Genomic DNA, 21,571 nt, shown 5'->3' on the forward strand with positions numbered 1-21,571 from the left:
ACAACCAGTAGACTTTCATTTTTATTATATTTTTGAATATGTATCAATATAAATTACGTTTTTGCAAAGTATGAACAAATTCTATCATTTTTGATTTAGACTCGCATACCACCTTAAAATCATTTTGGAACATTTCAAAAATAAGATATTCGTGTGTGTGCTAGTTGCAAAATCTCCGATATCTCTAAGCAACACAATTCCATTCAGAACTTACTAAGTAAAAGTTAATGGATATATACTGATGATATCATGATCGTGTTTATCTGAATTCGTAATTTCGTGTTTCTGTTTTTATATAGTTTTTCTCTTTCTAAAAGTCCAGTACGTTAAAAATAGATCACTGGGATTTTCCATCACCTGTTTCAGCACGCCATACGTGTAAACATATTGTTTATTTTCTTAAAATAGAAATATCTTGTGACATGTAAGAAATCGACTTAATACATGTAATACAGAAATATAAGTGAAAGTATGTAAAGGATCAAACAACTCAATAAATACACAGCTGTCTTAAAACATGTATAAGCTCTGAATCATCCTTAGGCTAACAAATAGTGAATAAATCAAACAGGGACTATCATAAATCTGCTCCAAAATTGACTTATGCTTATACTACCGTAACATTGCGTAATACATTAGTTTCATGATGACCAAAGTATGCAAAATATATATCAATGGTATGTGATGATGAAAAATAAACTCAAAGTTGTACTTTGTTTAATGCCATTGTTTCCGTCTAATTGAGAGCTGAAAACAGCACTGAATAATCAATACGTCATCAATCACCTTTAAAAAGCAGAAGGGAGAGACAGAATCCACATTAAAATATTGACAAAAAAGCAAAAAAAAGATGAAAAGAGAAACAACAGTTTTACAAAACACAACATATGACAAACAAATACTGTAACCCTCTAAATTTTAAATTCTGCTATTAATTTTGAAGAAAAAGGATATTTTATCATTTTCTCTTGTTATAAATGTATGTGAATATATGTCATATATTGTATTCGCCTGACGTTTATTTTGTGTCTGAAGAACAGTTATTGTGTATGTGAACCGGTTGTCTTCCCCTGACGCATGTTTTGTGTCTTAGAACCTATGAACTTGTGTCTGAAGGAATTGTTATTGTATCTCCGAACCAATTGTCTTCACTGCACGCATGTGTTGTGTCTTAGAACATATGAACTGGTGTCTGAATGAACTGTTATTGCATCTACGAACTCGTGGTCTTCACCTGTCGCATGTTTTGTGTCTTATGATCTGTGAACCTGTGTATGACGGCACTATTATTGTAACTGCGAATCCGTTGTCTCTACCTAACGTATGTTCTGTATTATGATATGTGAGCTTGTACACGACGGAACTGTTATTTCATCTGCAAACCTGTTGTCTTTTCACGACTCGTGTTTTGTGTCCTTGAATATGTGAACTTGTGCTAGAAGGAACTGGGATTGCATCTAGATAGACAAACCCATTGTATTCACCTGACGCCTGTTTTGTGTACTTGAACCTGTGAACTTGTGCTTGAAGGAACTGTAATTGCATCTAGATATGCAAACCCATTGTCTTCACCTGACGCTTGTTGTGTGTCCTTGTACCTGGGAACTTGTGCTTGAAGAAACTGTGATAGCATCTAGATATACAAACCCATTGTCTTCACTGACGCTTGTTGTGTGTCCTTGTACCTGGGAACTTGTGCTTGAAGAAACTGTGATAGCATCTAGATATGCAAACCCATTGTCTTCACCTGACGCTTGTTGTGTGTCCTTGTACCTGGGAACTTGTGTTAGAAGAAACTGTGATAGCATCTAGATATGCAAACCCATTGTCTTCACTGACGCTTGTTTTGTGTCCTTGAACCTGTGAACTTGTGCTTGAAGAAACTTTGATTTCATCTAGATATGCAAACCCATTGTCTTCACCTGACGCATGTTTTGTGTCTCAGAATCTATAAACTTGTGTCTGAATGAATTGTTATTGTAACTGCGAAACGGTTGTCTTTACCTGACGCCGGTTTTGTGTGTTAGGATCTGTTAACCTGATTTGTGTCTTAGGATCTGTGATAAAAATATATTCACCTTTCTTGTACGTGGTGTATTAAGGTATTGCAAATGTATTGATAAATGTAAATCTTAAGTACTTTGTCTTTGAATGTAGCATTTCATTTGTAGGTGTTTCCTTAATTAATTAAGCATGGGCAATATTGTTTTTATCTTAGTAAATTGAGTATAATCGTGAGGATATGTGTTACAATTTTCAAGGCGTATACATCTGTGATTGTTTGACATTGGCAACCCTTCCAAAGCTATTCAAAATCAAACGTTTAAGCTAAAAAAAAAAATTATAGTCCATAAAATAAACTGTTTTAATTTGTACAATGCTCAAGAAGTATCTATTTTGTTTTGTTATATTTTGGATCATAACCAGTGAAAATTGTTTCATGTTAATATATGTTGTGAATCTTATAACATTGTGTTATTTTAAGGTATAAATGATTTCTTTTTGAGTTCAAGTTTTCAAGTTCCTGTGATCTTACTTTGCACGAGCCAGTTGAAACCTTTTTAATTAGTTATCAAAAGTACCAGGATTATAATTTTATACGCCAGACGCGCGTTTCGTCTACATAAGACTCATCAGTGACGCTCAGTTCAAAATAGTTAAAAAGCCAAACAAATACAAAGTTGAAGAGCATTGAGGACCCAAAATTCCAAAAAGTTGTGCCAAATACGGCTAAGGTAATCTACTCCTGGGGTAAGAAAATCCTTAGTTTTTCGAATAATTCAAAGTTTTGTAAACAGAAAATTTATAAAAATGACCATATAATTGATATTCATGTCAACACCGAAGTGCTGACTACTGGGCTGGTGATACCCTCGGGGACGAAACGTCCACCAGCAGTGGCATCGACCCAGTGGTGTAAATAGTTATCAAAAGTACCAGGATTATAATTTTATACGCCAGACGCGCGTTTCGTCTACATAAGACTCATCAGTGACGCTCAGTTCAAAAAAGTTAAAAAGCCAAACAAATACAAAGTTGAACAAAGAGGAACATACAAAATTCCCAAGAGTGAAAAGCGTTAACATGTCAATGAACAGGGATTTTACAAGCATTTGATCAAACAGAAAAACACATATTGCAACATGCCTACATAACTTCAAAGTAATTATACAAAGAACAACAGTTCTGCAACTAAGGCATAATGACAGCTGAACAAGAGGCCAAAATCGAAAGACGACATCTTTGTTTTGCCAATTATGTGCTTCAAATAATAATGCTGTAATAGTTTGACGTTTCGATTGTTTAACGATCACCAACCCCAAGTATTTTGTAGGGTTCGTGTGGCTTAGGCTAACTTTGTCCTTTGTATTGTGTGTACTATTTCTTTGTCTTTTGTGTACTATTTCTTTGTCTTTTGTGTACTGTTTCTTTGTCTTTTGTGTACTGTTTCTTTGTCTTTTGTGTACTGTTTCTTTGTCTTTTGTGTATTATTTCTTTGTCTTGTGTGTACTATTTCTTTGTCTTTTGTGTACTGTTTCTTTGTCTTTTGTGTACTGTTTCTTTGTCTTTTGTGTACTGTTTCTTTGTTTTTTGTGTACTGTTTCTTTGTCTCTTGTGTACTATTTCTTTGTCTTTTGTGTACTGTTTCTTTGTCTTTTGTGTACTATTTCTTTGTCTTTTGTGTACTGTTTCTTTGTTTTTTGTATTTTGTGTACTGTTTCTTTGTCTTTTGTGTACTATTTCTTTGTCTTTTGTGTACTGTTTCTTTGTTTTTTGTATTTTGTGTACCGTTTCTTTGTCTTTTGTGTACTATTTCTTTGTCTTTTGTGTACTGTTTCTTTGTTTTTTGTATTTTGTGTACTGTTTCTTTGTCTTTTGTATTGTGTAGTGTTTCTTTAATAGTTGTATGTTGTGTCTTGTGTACTATTATTTGTGTTTGACTTTTTCTTTTTTAGCAATGGCGTTGTCAGTTTATTTTCGATCTAAGAGTTTAACTGTCCCTCATTTTTGAAGCTCTCAACGCTCGATGCGCACACTGCAGTGTCTTCGAGGTTGTTTTGCTAGTTTTAATGTCAAAACACTGTGTGTGTTTTACTTGTTATTCCACAACATCTATTGCATTGTTTGCAGTGACTGTTAATTTTGGACGTTCTTTCTTTGAATATTCGTCTTGTTATATAGCAAGAGCATGCCTCTTAACCTCGTTGTACAGAAATAAAGGCTCTTAGCTGGAGTGTTCTTTGGAGAACTTAAAGTTCTAGTTTGGCCGCATATTTGAGCCAGCCAGTTTCTTTTGAGTTGTGGTCTTATGTTGTAAGCCTTGCTGCTTGATGTTGTATGATCCTTTCAAACTTGTTGACGAATGTAGATGTGTAGAGTTCCCATATTATAGCTCTGTACTTTCATATAGACTTAACAAGCGAAATATATGATTTTTCTTTTCATTCTTATGGGAAATATTTTATAACATTCCCGAATAAATAGGGTTGAATTCGCTTATGATTTCTTGTCGACCTGTTGATATTCTTGTAATGACACCATGGCGTTTTATCAACAATGGTTATCTTTGTTATGACAATAACTTGTTTCACTGTCATTGCTTTATCATCAATCTTTGTTGTTATCTTTATTTGTAACTTCTTAAAACCCTCATCATAGATACTATGCTTAGAACCTGGTACACCAAATGTTTAATTTAATTTTCTAAAGCCTTGAACCCTTCTGTGATTTTTATTTTAAAATCAAGAATGCTAAGAACAAACCCTAAGCAACAAGAACCCATACAAAAAGGAGGGGTGACCTTATTTGCTCCTGCAGGGTAGACAGATTCTTCTTTACATGTGGTGAGTATAAAGTGACAACATTCCATATAGTATTAGCAGTTCATTAGGAGATAACTTACCATATTTTGTGTTCAAATGATGTTTAAAAATAATTTACAACATATATATTTAAGCATAGCAAATATTTTCATTTATTTTATGATCAACAATCAGAAAATCAAGAAAAACATAGGGAAAATACTAAATAAAACAACTAGTACATAAAATTATCTTAAATATGGTAACTGTTGTAAAATAAAACAATTTCCCCTAAAAAGGAGGCTAATAGCTCTTGTAAGTCCTAAATCTTATCCATCTTATTAAACAAGATAGCTAAAATTTCATAAAATTACAGCATTTATTAAACAAAGGTGGCATTAAACTTCAAAAAGAAAAGAATATCTTGTAAGCTGTAAATTTCAAGTTATTCAAAAGGTAAATAAACTTAGACAATTGGATCATGCAACACTATTATATTTATTTATATTTCAATATGGCACAATAAATTTTGAAGATTATGACTTTTTCATGCTTCATTCAGCACATTAACAGTGGAGAGGTTTATATGAGATCTATTATTCCTACAAGATATGTCAAGCTTACAATGGAATAGCAAAACCTCAAATAAAAATATACTATAAAAAAGACTTAAAGATATAAATAGATATAGTTATAAAGCTGCTAAAATAAATCTGCATTTGGTCATGTTCATTATCAGTCCTTTTAAAATATTCATTTCAATTTTTAATATTGTTAAATCTAGTAAATTAACAAAGAAATGTCATATAAATATACAAATACATAGCAAGAACTCCCTATTATTTAATTTTGTTAAAAAATGGGTAAAAAATCCTCAATCTTAATAATTTTTCACCCTTAATTTGGACCCACTTGAAAACCTTCAATCCATCCTTACTTTTGCGTTATTGAATCTTGTGGTACAATCTTAAAACACTTTGAATAATTACCCCAAATACAATTCCAACCTTCCTTTTGTGGTACAGAACATTTTGGTACAATTTCATAGACATCCAAACACTTATACTGAAATTATTGACTGTCAATGACTGTAAATCTAATTTCTTCAGACCAAGACAACATTGTCATACCATCATATGGCTGCAAATTTTAGTGCCCTTATAAAAACTAACAAATAAAATCTGAGACTAGTTAACATATTAAATAAACAATTTACAAGTTACATAAAAATCTGTAAGCACAGCTAACAAATCAAATAAATATAATTATCTATATAAGTACATCCTATGTCAAATAACAGTATTGAGTACACCAAATTTATCAATATTTTCAAGTTCAAGGTCATAACAAATGTCTAGTTCAGCAAATATATAAACTTAGGATGAACAATTGAGTTGATTTCATGATAATAACTTCAAATGTCCAGCATTCCAGTGGCACCCTTTACAGAGCAACTTTCATTTAAACTTCAACTATATAATAATCTCAAGTCAATGGTTTTTAACAAGATAAGTGTATATTGTACATAGATGGTAAAGACATCTCTATTACTATACATTGTCAAAATCAACAGTTAATACCAATAACCACTATGTTACATGTAAGCAACCACAACTGAATTTATCACATTAGTTTGTAGAAAAAAGCCAGTATAAGAAAAAAATACCAGTAAAATAATCATGTATTTTTAATTTAATTAGCTGACTGACATTTTTATCATATAACTTCTCTGCAATTAAGGGATTTTTCTCCTAGCCATGAGAGTAAAGTGTACTTAAAAACATGTCAAGCCAAAATATTCAATATAAGTACAACCTTTTGCATGCTTAATAACATTTTCCTTCATTTAGTTATATATTAAAAAAAATGTTTTGGAATAAAAAAATCCCTGAATTTACAAAAAATATCCATGAAGTAATCTATCACATTAATTTAGTGATATAAAAAAGATGTGGTATGATTGCCAATGAGACAACTATCCACAAAAGACCAAAATGACACAAACATTAACAACTATAGGTCACCGTACGGCCTTCAATTTGTCATTTTTGTTTAGACAAACTCATATGTTTTTTCATGTTTTGAGTTTTTTGGATTAGATTTTCTTTTTACTTAAAACATCAACTTTTAATTTAAACAAGTGTAACATTACAAGGAACTTAACTATACATTATTACTATGATCTTTGCTTGCTACACTTTGAGAACTTGAGAATGCATTTCAGAGTAGAATAATTATAGGATTTCTTTTTTTTTTGTTCAATTGTTAGGTTTTTGTTTGACCTGAAAATCACACAATATTTCATTGCAATCAATATTATACATTTAATACTCAATATCAACTTGTTCAATTGTTAGATTTTCATTTGACTTGAAAATCACACAATATTTCATTGCAATCAATATTATACATGTAATACTCAATATCAAAAGGATGAATACTATGTTTCTCCTATTTTACTTTTGTTTATAGAAGAATTATTGATCTTATGAACTAAAATAATGATTTAAAAGTAATAGCATGCCATCATTTTTTGTTGTAAGTTTGGATTTTAGGCCTCTGGAGTCGATTTCACAAAAAAACTTAGACTAGGATTGATCCTAAGAATACTGAAATATCCATGACTTATGACCGATCTTGCATTTTTGTGAACCGACTTCTTAACAATAATGAAATAATTCATAATCAACTCCAAAATAATGAAAAAAAAAATGAAATATATAAAAAGAATAGTTTCCTTCTAGTCATATACCATTAGTTAGATCATGTAAAATATAACAATGTATTAACAAACCAACATTACAAACCATGCATATATTGGCACTATGGCTAATCTTAACCTCATTTCATATTAATAATAAAACAATAAGCATAAGCTATTTACATGTTAGGCAAATTCCAAATCACCAAATATTTTTTTAACAGATTTAGTACTGTGCTTGTCATAAAGTACAATAAACACTGTTTATTCAAATCTTAAAATAAACTGAAACTCTTTTCAACCTATTATAGTTAAACTTGTAAGAAAATAATAATGATTATTATGTTTCTCCACTTATTTTTGACTGTCATACTACAAATGTAGAAAATAAGTTTATACACAACTTCATGAATTTTATACACAACATTAATCTGTTCCAAAAAGTCATACCACATTTGTAAAGGACTGTTCCATAAATTGTTTGAGTACAAATAAAAGGCACTTTTAATTTTGTTTTCATATCATATAAACTTAAATAGATAGATAGGTAACAGCTTTGGTTCCAAAGTGAGGAATTCAAAGTGCAATCCCTTCTTTAGTCAAATTCAAGTTGTGTAAAAACAAGTAAATCTTATGAAAAAAGGGGGAGAAAATTACTTCCAAGTACCAAAACATGCAGTGCACATTAAATCTTAGCATGTGCACTCAAAAATCATAATCAGACAATTGCACTTTAATATTGCTACAAAAATTAGAATATAATTAAATACCAGATTCAATGCATACTACAGTTGAAATAAACTTAACAAAACAGCTTGGAAAAATAGGAAGAGAGGTAGAATTTGTAGTAAGAGTTATGACTCTTTGTGTGTAAGATATATATATTAGTATTGAGTCTAGTGGCAATTTACAATAAAAATATATAAATGTGTCAAATAACTGAATTCATGCTCTAAGGACAAGTTTTCAAATTCAATCGTCAATACTAAAGATAAGATTATATAAAGTTTATTGCAAAAATGAAAAGCAACAAAATTCTTATGATTAAGCAGCAATGCAAGTTTAGAATAGCGGTTATATGTGTTAACTCTTTCTTTAATGTACTGTAGTTTCTTCACACGTCAAGATATGGATGCCATTTTAAGACCATCTGTAAGGCTTCGTTGTCACACAGTTGTATGTTTTTTAAAGCACATGGAAGCAGAATTAACACAGTATCTAACTTGTGATGGCTTTGGACCGTCATCAAATACATGACCTAAATGAGCACCACAGTCTACACATTTAGCCTCTAATCTTTGCATACCTGAAACCAACATTAGTTTATTTATTTATCAATAGATATCTATTTTCACTGTTTTCAATTACAACTATAGTTCTTGTTCTGAATTTTTAATTTTTAATGGTTTACAATTTTTAATTTTCCTTTGTATTCTAACCACCCATGCAAATTTGAATAAATGTAAAAAAAAACTTACTTATACATTTTATAAGAATTTCATCCAAACCTCAACAACTAATACAATTATAATGTTGTATGTCTCATTCTTTTCCTAATACTCCTCTTTGTTTATTTTTTAATGTTCATAAATTATTGAAAACAAATGAGGAAGACCAATGTCATATTATATGAAGACACTTTGTTTTACATTGTCTTATCGGGGCCTTTTAAAGCTAACTATGCGGTATGGGCTTTGCTCATTGTTGAAGGCCGTAGGGTGACCTATAGGTGTTAATGTTTGTGTCATTTTGGTCTTTTGTGGATAGTTGTCTCATTGGCAATCATACCACATCTTCTTTTTTATACTTGTCCTACGAATAGACCATGTCATATGTTGTAAACTCATGTCACAGATGAAGAACCAATGTAAATCTTTCAGAATGTTGACTTCTGCATCTCTTTGTTAGGTACCTAGCATCTTACATCTCCTTTTATCTAAATTAAAGTTTTCAAAACCATTCCTGTTCTCCACTTTGTCATGAGAAATAACAAATTAAAATTTAAAAAAGATTGCATTGTATCAAACACTTTTATGGAATAAGATAAAAAGCCATTCTCCAATCAATTAAGGAGCCTTACTCTCCAAAACAAAGTGCAAATCACCAATATTCCATTTTTTTTAAGGATTGGTTGATAGGTTCTCAAGTTTTTAAACAAAAACAGCTGTGGCTCTTGAAATTCTGTGTGTGTTGTTTTCAACAGAACTTGTAGTTTCTATTCTAGAAGAAAAAGACCCCAAACTCTACTTCCCTCAAATTTATTTTTTCAAAAATATGTCATGCTTCTTGTTTTATTTCAGTGATATTTTCTGAGCCCCAATACAGGTGAAATTAATAGACAGCTATGTGAAGAGTGCACTATATGCCCATATTGAACATATTGTTGTAAGAATAAAATGGTATATTTCAATGCCATTTAATCATGTGTTCACAGATTCCAATAATTTCCTCAAGATTGCACTAAATCAATAAATATATTTAACACAATATGTGAAAAATTTATATAGCCTGACAATAAAAGTTCCAAAACACTGGAGCTACGAATATGAACATTAAAACAAATCAAAGGAAGATTTCTTTCTGACTCCCAACAGTAATGTTAAGTTTAGAGGAAATCAAACCAGGAATACACGGGTAACTGTACAATTACGATAAAATGCCTTAAATATAACAGTTGAAGTTTCTCAACTCTTGAACTAATGGTAAAAGTCCTATAACTTCTGTAAAATTTTTCAAATCAAACTAACAAGGAACAAGAAAGACAAATAATCCTACTAAGCATGCAAGCTTTCTGGTCTCTAAGTTTTGATTTCGGACTGATGGTCAGACACATTTTCCATATTCCCCACTGCATGATCAGCATGTGTCTAAGGGGCGGTAGGGACAATTAATTCAATATAACTAAACTGCCATTATCAACTTCATTATCTACAAGGACCTAACAGGCATGTTTGAAACAAAATAAACTTCAATAATTTTATTTCATAATTCTGATTTTAGTTTTATGTCCTCTTTTTTCATAAAGTTGAGAGCTGCAGAATTCATGCAGTATCTGTTTCCGGTTGGTGGGGGACCATCATCAAATACATGCCCTAAATGTGCCCCACATTTGGCACAAGTCACTTCCACTCTGACCATACCTAAGAAGTAAACAAACATTTGTTTACAAGTTTTGACCAGGAAAGAATGGGAAGTGCTGCATGCCATTCAAAGAGAGGTAATCAAAAGAAATAATTTGGACTGTTTTTCTCCAGATTTCTTTTTCATCTTTATTCTAGATCTTACAACAACCATGATAACATTAAAACTAAATGTGGGATAAAATCTTAAATATTGTTTAGTAATTCATCAATACTAGTCATTAAAAGCAAAATCAGTTATCTTTAAGATAAAAACATATTGCTTGATTTGTGTTTTATATAAATCAGAATGGGAGTACAGGTATTACCGGAAGGTCTTATAAATCAACTTTTCAATATATTCCAATCTAATTCATTTCAATCTTGCATACAAGAAGAATCACAAGCATATAAATGATTAAATGTTTTTGTGTATTACCCAGTAATTAAGTAATAAACACTGTGTTGACTTAATGCTGATAAACTTCAATTGAGTTGCAAGTTTAAATTTATTGTAGATTTTTTTGGGCAACAAAAAATGCAAACCACATTTTATCTTGTAAAATTCTTTATTTAAAATATATCTTTTGTGATTGCTTTCTGTATGGAAGGAGTTGACCCTGTATGTGTGAAATCAATGCAGTAAGTTGTATTTACCCAATATATATAAAATTTCAACAACACAACAGGTGCTACATGTGGAGCATGATATTCTTACTGGACCCTGGTTATCTACCACCTTAAACATTTACCCTGGCTATGTCCTATCTTTAACATGGAACCTATAGACCTATGTTCCTAAACATGGGCCCTGGGTACCTACCATCCTAATATTTACCCTGGCTATGTACTATCCTTAACATGGACCCTATAGACCTACTATCCTAAACATGGGCCCTGGTTATGTTCTATCCTTAACATGGGCCTGGTTATGTCCTATCCTTAACATGGACCCTATAGACCCACCATTCTTAACATGGGCCCTAGTTATGTACTGTGTCCTTAACAGAATCCATATAGACCTACCATCCTAAACATGGACCCTGATCTGATATCCTTAACATGGACCCTACAGACCTACCATTTTATACATGGACACTGGTTATCTACTATCCTATAGCCCAACCATCCTTAACATGGACCAAGCAGGTTATCTACCATCCTGTACATGGGTCCTGGTTATTTACCATTCTAAACATGGACCCTTCATATTTTCCACCATAAACAAGGGTCCTGCTTATAATTATTTACCATTCTAAACATGGGCCCTGCTTATCAAGCACCCTTAACATGGACCCTGTTTGTCTACTATCCTAAAATGGACCCTGCAGTTAATCTACCATTTGTAACATGGACCCTATATACCTACCATGTGAAGTGTCTTTTACCAGCTTTATTCTATCATTGTCTATAGCATTATAAAATGAAGGCCATCCTGATCCAGAATTAAACTTTGTTTCCGACGAAAATAACTGGTTCCCACAAACCACACAGGTATACAGTCCTTCTGCTTTGTTGTGCACAAACTGACCAGCATTTTTCCTGTAAAATATACATTTTGTTAAATTTCCACTTTAATTCAGAAATTTTTCTATCTCTTGAGAATTGTTTTGAGTTAATGGCAGTTTAATATCCAGAGGAAACAATTATACACATTTAGGTTTATAATGTATAATACATGTAATAGGTTAATGTGATATACAATGAACTTCAAGTTTCCGGTATTATTCAGGAAGGCTCAAGTCTGATAAAACCATCAGTCTTTGCTCTTTCGTATCATGCTTATGATAAATCCAAGATGAGTAGCGAAGAGGTAAAAAGTAATTTGCAAGTCTTTATATTGATCTGGCTGAAGATCAAACCCAGGAACTCCTCGATTTGAGGCAAGCATCCTACCCTGAGATAACCAATTCAGTAAGTCTTAAGCTGGATCAGTTTGAGGAACAAACCTAGACTCCTGCACTGAAGGCAATCATCGTACCATGAGACAACTAAGGCAGTAAGTCTTAGGTTTGATCAGACTGAGGATAAAACCAAGACTCCAGTATTAAGGGCAATCATCAGACTGAAAGATCAGATTGAAAAATAAATCAAAATGCTGCACCAAAGGCAAGTGTATCTGGTTTTATCAGACTGATGATTAAACCAGAGAATCTAGCACTAAAGGCAAACATTCTTACTTTATGTCAGTGTATGTATAATGAAATGTCTATAAGTGGTCTGTATATATAGGTCCTCTATATACATTGTATATAATAGTAATGCAGGTTAGATATGATAATGTCTTTGGTCATATGCCCTTCAATTCCTTTATATACCCTGGTACATGTGACAGTAATGCAGGGTATATATTATGGATGTCATTTGTTACTCACCCTTCAGTTCCTTTTTCTTGTGTCACATGATACTGCATGGGAGTTAACCTGGATTTGAGTTCCTCCTTAGGGATGTGTACTTCACAGGTCCCTGATGTTTTACATGATTCCTGTAATTTCTGTAAAACAGGGGAGGGTTCTCGTTTAGCTGCAGTTATTAAATGCAAGATGTTCATCCAGATCAATGACTGAAGACCGTATACAAACTTCATAGACTAAAATATCTGAAAATATAAATATAATCACATTGAGACACTTGTAACTTTTAGGCTGTTCATAACATTAATTTTGAACAACAGAAAACTTTATAATTGTTTCACACTGACCAAAATCATTTACATTTTTATGTCAATGGGTCTGGTAGAATGTAGTATATACATGTATATTGTACTTTGCAACTAGATTTTGGAAGAGGTTTTAAGATTATGGTAAAAGTACACATTTTTTTTTATGAAGGCAGCATAATCTACTGTAAATTTGTAATTATTGGAAGTTTTTTTACTGTGTATAATGCAAAAAAAACTCTCATTCTGATATCTGATACAGTTATCTATATATGCAGATTTTCCTAAAAGCACAATTATTAGCATTGCATTTTTGTCCATTCTTTAATGATCTTAATAATATATGCAAGAAATAATTCCTCCTTTATTGTATGTTTATTTATAATTCATGTACATGTGTGGTGAACAAATCAACTAAAAAAACATTATTATCCTACCTGCATTATGCACATAACACATGCAAGGTATATTATGTATTATCTTACTCTACCTGCAGTGTATATAATTGATCATGTAAAATATACCTACCTGTGTCTTATAGGTATTGATCCTTTAATCAAATAATGCCAAAATATGTACACTACAACCTGTTCACGTAAACATCAATATTGTCTGTTATACCATCAGTGTACCCCCTATGTTTTCCCTCATAACACATTTTTCTTGATCAGGTTAAATTGAGGCACAATTAGGGAATTAATTTACCAATAATTACATGTATCTGTTGTACAAAGGGGTGTTTATCATATAAATGTAATAAAAGAATCAATAAAAGTTACATTACAAATAAGTGATCTGTTACAACCGCCCACAATACAATTTAAATATATTTTTACCTGGGTATACCTATGTGTTGAAAATAGTTATTACTAAACACTAGTAAACTTGAAAGCTTCTTTCATTAAAACTTTAGATATTGATACTTCATTGCCATGGTTTCTAATAATTATAAAACCATCATGCTAATAACAGTTTTAAAAAAATCCTGCTCAAGAATTTTTTCAAACATGATATTCCTCAAAATTATGCATTACTTTGTAAATAAAATGAGAAAATGAGAAAGTAACTACATTTATACATCATATTTAAAACTTCCAAAACATTCAATTATTAATACTGACAATTTTACAAGTTATTGCCCTTCCCTGGTACCTTGAATCCCCCAAGTCTCCCACAAGGCCAGGTGAGGGTTTTTGTTTCTTTGAGTCTGTTAAATGAGATGCCTCATTACTGTGATGCTGATAATTTGATTGTTTGTTAATTACTATGCTACATGTGTTTTCTGTTGATTCTGAATATTGGATGTATCTAATCAAAAGCAAATAGTCAATAAGAATTCTGATACAGTTACAAATCATAAAATGCATTACAGATAATAATACATTTAACAGGATTATAAATTATAACAACAGCATTAGTTTTACTGTACTATCTTATGAGAATAAAATAACAACATACATGTATTGATAGATGTTTAATTATCTTCATTGAATATTTTTGAAACTTGCCCTTTTCTTAGCTCAACTGGCCCCATCACTTGCATGATTTTTGGTGTTGTCTATTACTGATGATTTTTACCAGTTTCAGTGGTGTGCCTTATATGATAATTATTTATTATAGATGAAAACTTAAATAAGCATAAGTACATGTAATTAGCAAAACAAGATCTACTTACAAGTCAAATTTACCAATATAGTTAGTAGAATGTATCTCCGGAGTCCTTATAGGAATGATTTCCCTTAATTTAGGAACTTTTTTTGACCCTTTTTTGTGTTTTGAGCACAAAGATTTTTGTCATGAATTATATTTTCACCTATTATGTTGGAGAATGTCATTTGTTGACTATATATAGACAAATTTCAGCCCCACAGGTTCTAGGTGTTTCTAGTTTTGTGAGGTATAGAAACAAACATTAAAACTGGTGCAAACACAGCAATCATTTCAAGTTTTATATGAGGTATCAATTTTTATATCTTTTAACAGCTGGCAATGCAAGATATCCTTATCTATAAATTTCAAGCTTACATGTACATGCAAGACAGAAAACAGGTTAGCTGAGAAACTTCCAGTGCTTTCTTTGCATATATTTCTTTAAAATTCAGGAACTGTCACTTTTAGCATGTTTAACCAACAAAAAATTCAATTGTTATTGCATTGATCTACATTGCTTTATATCTTATTAACATCCAAATCTTCATAGCTGTATATATCACTATATTGTATTTGAATCCTCATGAGCAGGTTAGTGCAATTTGAGACTTTGAAAAAATAATGTCAAACAAAGGTTCAGGAAAATAGAATGAACAGCATCAGTGTATAATAATAAAGAAAACTCCCCTTCAACTATGAACTGATACAAACTTTTACATGTTTTAAAGGAAAAACTTCAACTTTTTATAAATATATATACCTTAAAACAAGCTGTTATCAATAACAACATACACCTCTTTGATGTTGGATAAATCAATGCATACAAGTTATCCATTTAAATATTATCTTATATTGACTTTATACTCCATTCATAAATTCTATTTAGAATCTGGAGTGAAGATAAAATTCAACAAAGAAAAATAAATAGTTCTATCATATTTATCATTTAAATTACAAATTAACCTCATTCATTTTAAAGTCATATTTTCATTTCAATTCACTTAAAGAATTTACCCTATGCAGAATTACTCCATGTTGTAAGGTATGACATTTTTGTGTTTTAACTCATTATCTTATATGCTTACATCAAGTCTGAAATATAATTCTTTTTCTCTGTAAATTTGTGCAAATGATTTAAAACCTGCATTGGTTCTGTACGAACTTTACGTGTTAGGTTATAGTGACAATGCATCATACATAAAGTTTGATAGCCCATATTTTTTTGTGTTAAATTTGGTACTGAAACAATACAATTCATCACTGAACTAGTATATATTTGTTTAGGGGCCAGCTGAAGGACGCCTCCAGGTGCGGGAATTTCTCGCTACATTGAAGACCTGTTGGTGACCTTCTGCTGTTGTTTTTTTCTATGGTTGGGTTGTTGTCTCTTTGACACATTCCCCATTTCCATTCTCAAAGTATTCTACATTGATTTACACCTACAAATGTACAACCAGTACTCATTAACATGATCATGATGATAAATGTTGTACATAAGCAAGTAAGTAGCATTCCTTAATCATCTAGCTAGTAAAGCATGTAAACTGTGAATACTAGTATATCTTATGAGCTTAATCATCTAGCAAAGCATGTAAACTGGTGAATACTAGTATATCTTAAACCATGTAAACTGGTGAATACTAGTATATCTTATGAGCTTATTCATCTAGTAAACCACGTAAACTGCTGAATACTAGTATATCTTAAACCATGTAAACTGGTGATTACTAGTATATATCTTGAACCATGTAAACTGGTGAATACTAGTACATCTTATGAGCTTAATCATCTAGCAAAGCATGTAAACTGGTGAATACTAGTATATCTTATGAGCTTAATCATCTAGCAAAGCATGTAAACTGGTGAATACTAGTATATCTTATGAGCTTAATCATTTAGTAAACCATGTAAACTGGTGAATACTAGTATATCTTAAACCATGTAAACTGGTGAATACTAGTATATCTTATGAGCTTATTCATCTAGTAAACCACGTAAACTGCTGAATACTAGTATATCTTAAACCATGTAAACTGGTGATTACTAGTATATATCTTGAACCATGTAAACTGGTGAATACTAGTACATCTTAAACCATGTAAACTGGTGAATACTAGTATATCTTGAACCTTGTAAACTGGTGAATACTAGTATATCTTAAACCATGTAAACTGGTGAATACTAGTATATATCTTAAGAGATTTTTGTGTTGTTGTGTTGTGTTGTGTGCTTGTCTTACATATATATGTTTACCCAACATCTCCTTTTATACATTGATAAGACATTTGTTTAATAATTATTTTTTCCCCTTGTGATCCTTGAAGAAAATCTGCAGGTCCTCACTATTAATTCTTTTGAAAAATATTAAATTGTGTCAGTCCTATGCCAAATTTTGGTGGTAAAATTATGAGGATCACCACTTTTTTGCGAACTCTGCCTACTGAAAATGCTGAAAAATGTCACTTTTCAGATAATTTTTGTCATAAATTAGTTAAATTTTAGGCGGTTTCAGTTGCTACATCCGTGTTCATCCTCAACCTTTATATGTTATGTATTATCATCAAATACAACTTACATTTCAATACAATGTATTAAGAATGAACAGGAATGCAGCCACTTTTGTTTTACACTGAAACTGTCTAAAATTTAACTAAAATACTAGAATTGTGAAGATTTCAGTATTTTAGCATGACTTTATGGTGCTACTACCCAATATTTATTTGCATTGTATTGTCAAAACCAGCTCAAATTTATGAATCATTTTACATTCACCTCTTATAGCTTGTTATGTAGTTTGGTTTTTTTTCATTGTTGAGGGTTGTACGGTGACTTTTAGTTGATTTATATTTGTGAATGCTGTCCTTGTACTGATGATAAAGTTTAGTAAATGTATTGACTAGTTTGCAATAGTAAAACCCTAGTGTAATAATTTATTCAGTAATACATAGATTACATTTGTTAAAATTAAAAAGGAGTAGGTCCAGTAAGACCCCTTTTTGGCCTAAAAATATAGCAGTTTTACAAAATTCATGAAATTGTCAAAATGATATTTTTTAGTTAATTATTTGACAGGATGCTTCTGCTACATAAATTTGAGCTGGTTTTGACAATACAATGCAAATAAATATTGGGTAGTAGCACCATAAAGTCATGCTAAAATACTGAAATCTTCACAATTCTAGTATTTTAGTTAAATTTTAGACAGTTTCAGTGTAAAACAAAAGTGGCTGCATTCCTGTTCATTCTTAATACATTGTATTGAAATGTAAGTTGTATTTGATGATAATACATAACATATAAAGGTTGAGGATGAACACGGATGTAGCAACTGAAACCGCCTAACATTTAACTAATTTATGACAAAAATTATCTGAAAAGTGACATTTTTCAGCATTTTCAGTAGGCAGAGTTCGCAAAAAAGTGGTGATCCTCATAATTTTACCACCAAAATTTGGCATAGGACTGACACAATTTAATATTTTTCAAAAGAATTAATAGTGAGGACCTGCAGATTTTCTTCAAGGATCACAAGGGGAAAAAAGATATTGCGAACTCTGGGTAGATTTTTCATTTTTGAGCTTGAATCAGATCGTTTTTAATGACTAAATCAGTTAAAATCTTTCAAATAAACTAATTGAATCAAATGAATTATATAAAGTATGTTCCCTATTGGAATTTTGAAAACGAGGATCAAATGAAATAGACACTTTAGTCATGTTAGTGTTTTAAAAGTGGTCAAAATCTGTTGTCAGATGAACTTGAAATTTGAGGCCAAAATCAGTCCTTACCAGAACCTACTCCTTTTGTTACATTCACAAGCAAAATTGAACAAGTTGAGATTCCAAACCCAGAGTAAAAGGGGGGTGGGGGGGGGGGGGGGGGGGGTCCAACTATATGCTCCCATTCAAATGCATTGATCTGCCAAAAAAAAAGGGGGTTAGAACCCCCCATGGATCCGCCACTGTCACATGTCACTAACGTAAAATGGAAAATTAACAAATTAACAATAAGAAATGAAAAATAGTCTTAATTTTGAAAATTATAAAATCAATTAATACTAACATGATATATATAACTATCAATGATTATATATTGATTTTTTTAAATATGAAATTATCAAAATTATTATTTTTTTCATTTATCTATATAGAGCAATCCACTGTCACCAGGCCCGTAGCCAGGAATTTCTAAGAGGGGGTTCAATGGACTCAGAAACTCGACTTTTACAGTCACAATTCGAACAGAGCATTGACTTTAACAGTGCTTATTTGTTTTCAAGGGGAGGTTCGTCCGAACCCCCCTGGCTACGGGTATGGTCACGCTTAGACCCCAATGAGACCCACTATACATATATGTCACTTATACATTGCATGGTCATCATGGTCATGATAGTGCGAATTTATGTTTTTAAAGTGATATAAATAGTTTAAATAGCTCTTTAGTATTTTAAAAAGAATAATTTTTTTGGTGATTATCCTAAACATACTTAATGGTTTATTTTTTTTATTTTTTTTTGTGTAAGCAAAAATATGCTAAAACATTTCATATATATATATTTGATCATGACAGCAAAAAGTTGCTTCCTTTAAAAATCTCAGGTTATACAATTCAGTATGACCATAATTTTATGATTTAATCTTTTATTCCAGTACTATGTCCAAGTGACAGGACTGGGACTATATGTATATGTTGAGCTTATTAATTAAAACTATTTTAAGTAATATATTCACATGTGTATTTAGTCGGTCAAGCCTGTTGTGAATGAACTAATGACCTGCATAGCCATACCAAAAGACACTGACTTGCACAGTCTTAATCTTTTTGGACAAATGCAACAGGAAGTATTCTATACCTCGTCCAAGTCACCAAGAACAATGTCTTTTAAATATATTTCGTGTTTATAGCTGCAAAACATGTACACACTTCTTTTCACTATTAAATAATCATGTGATTACTTTATAAATGACTGGAATTATAAGATTATTTTACCTGAGACTACATCTCTCTTCTTCAAAACTGACCACCACAAAATAGGACAAATGTTCAATAATATAATTAATAGAGATCATAATGTATTTCATTGTTGTTGGACTGCCATCAAAATGATTTTAATAAAAACTTAATGTTTCAATAGAGCTGCTTAATTACATGTAAGCTCAAAATGAAGATATACTGACCTTTGCTATTTTTTTATATAATATTTTTGTATTTCAATGCTGTGTTGGAATATTTGCCATTTTAAAAATCTTAAAAGCATATACATTATATATAAACACTTTATATCCCTAATCCAGCCAATATGATTTTTTACAAAATTTTACACCCACAATGTCATAAATGTGTATTGTCTTGGTATCAATCCTGTAATTTTGGATTTCAAACCAATAAAAATTACTCACTTTAAACTTTCTTACTTTCTTACCCACACCAGTAATTTTAAATATGTTAAAAAAACAGTATACCTAAAAAAAGTTATTATTTTAATGTGCCACTTTTACAGATAAATTCAAACTACATTATTTTAATCCCAGATTTTTTTATAGGTATATTTACAAAAGTTATAATACATTGTACAAATGTTGTACTAACTATAACATGTATTATAAGTATAATAGTCCCATTCCCAAATATACCAATTGGAGTTACTTGATTGGTCAGTTGACTGTTGTGATGTACTCTATCCATTGACAATTATGCAATTTATCAAATAAAAAAAAAATCATAATTTGTCATATAGATGTTTTGCCTTTTGGTTATAAAAATGGGTATCTAAGTCGTGCATAATCTAGCGAAATGTAAATTTTAAGAAAAGGGGCCCATGTTCTCGTTTTCAACCTTGTGAATGAAATCATTAAAAATAATGCATTTCTTCCCAATACGACAAATTTTGACGTCGCGAAAATAACATTTTACGTTGAAAGCGGCGTCATTGCCTCCCCTGTAGTTGGATGTAACTGTATCGCATGCCCTTGCGCTTTAGAGTAGCATAAAACCAATTATCTTATATACTCTGTGATGTGTTGTTATTTATACAAAACCATTATTTATTTTAGCCAAAGGAAACTATTGTTTTTTATTGCTATTTTACCCCATTCATGATCTTTTAGACGAAAATGTCCACCATATTGAATAATTACCACTATATCCATATCCGGTTTATCTTTTCAGGGGCACTCGACGGGTAACGAGTTATTGTTCTTAACTGAGTCAGAAAATGTTGTTCGTTTGTATTCAGTTTTTCGACATTTTCGATCATTTTTTTTCCAAAAAATAAAAATGATATGGGGGAAATCTGGATTCTGAAAGTTTTTTTTCCGTCTACCAATCGGAACATTTTTTAATATTGGCATAATTACACTATTATATAGGTTAAATTTATAGTCCTAGATTAATATTAGACGGAATAAGGCAAATCGAAATACTGCGCCGGGGTTTCAACTCGAGGGGTGCCACGTGTGGAGCAGGAGCTGCTTACCATTCGGATCACCTGATATCACCCCAGTTTTTGTTGGGGTTCGTGTTGCTCACTCACTCTTTAGTTTTCTATGATGTTTCTTGTGTACTATTATTTGTCTGTTCGTCTTTTTATTTTAAGCCATATGGCGTTGTCAGATTATCATATCAATTATGAGTTTGACTG

At 31.3% G+C, this 21,571-nt stretch overlaps 1 protein-coding gene across 3 annotated transcripts; it reads right to left on the reverse strand.

Moving 5' to 3' along the window:
• Positions 1 to 7,144: 7,144 nt before the first annotated feature.
• On the reverse strand, positions 7,145 to 21,085 carry LOC134712729 (peptide methionine sulfoxide reductase MsrB-like). Of its 3 annotated transcripts, none has more exons than XM_063574569.1 (4): positions 13,810 to 13,915; positions 12,998 to 13,221; positions 11,992 to 12,164; positions 7,145 to 8,809 (listed from the first exon to the last, which is right to left on the reverse strand). In XM_063574569.1, exons 2-4 carry the CDS (start codon positions 13,207 to 13,209, stop codon positions 8,670 to 8,672), a joined length of 525 nt encoding a protein of 174 aa, XP_063430639.1. In that variant the 5' UTR covers positions 13,210 to 13,221; positions 13,810 to 13,915; the 3' UTR covers positions 7,145 to 8,669. The 3 variants fall into 3 exon arrangements, with proteins under 3 accessions (XP_063430639.1, XP_063430638.1, XP_063430637.1); XM_063574568.1 differs by lacking the exons at positions 7,145 to 8,809; positions 13,810 to 13,915 and adding exons at positions 10,466 to 10,643; positions 21,020 to 21,085; XM_063574567.1 differs by lacking the exon at positions 7,145 to 8,809 and adding an exon at positions 10,466 to 10,643 and having other exon boundaries at positions 13,810 to 13,919.
• Positions 21,086 to 21,571: the final 486 nt, after the last annotated feature.

This window comes from Mytilus trossulus, chromosome 3, assembly GCF_036588685.1.
Source record: "Mytilus trossulus isolate FHL-02 chromosome 3, PNRI_Mtr1.1.1.hap1, whole genome shotgun sequence".
NCBI lineage: Eukaryota > Metazoa > Mollusca > Bivalvia > Mytilida > Mytilidae > Mytilus > Mytilus trossulus.

Bases quoted from the DNA above. Each gene is read 5' to 3' on its own strand.
- LOC134712729 (XM_063574568.1), bottom strand. From the start codon at position 13,209: ATGAAGTTTGTATACGGTCTTCAGTCATTGATCTGGATGAACATCTTG. The intron at 12,165-12,997 runs GTGAGTAACAAA...TATATTTTACAG, and splicing joins CAAGAAAAAGGAACTGAAGG to GAAAAATGCTGGTCAGTTTG. The intron at 10,644-11,991 runs GTAGGTATATAG...TTTACTTCTTAG, and splicing joins GGTAAAAGACACTTCACATG to GTATGGTCAGAGTGGAAGTG.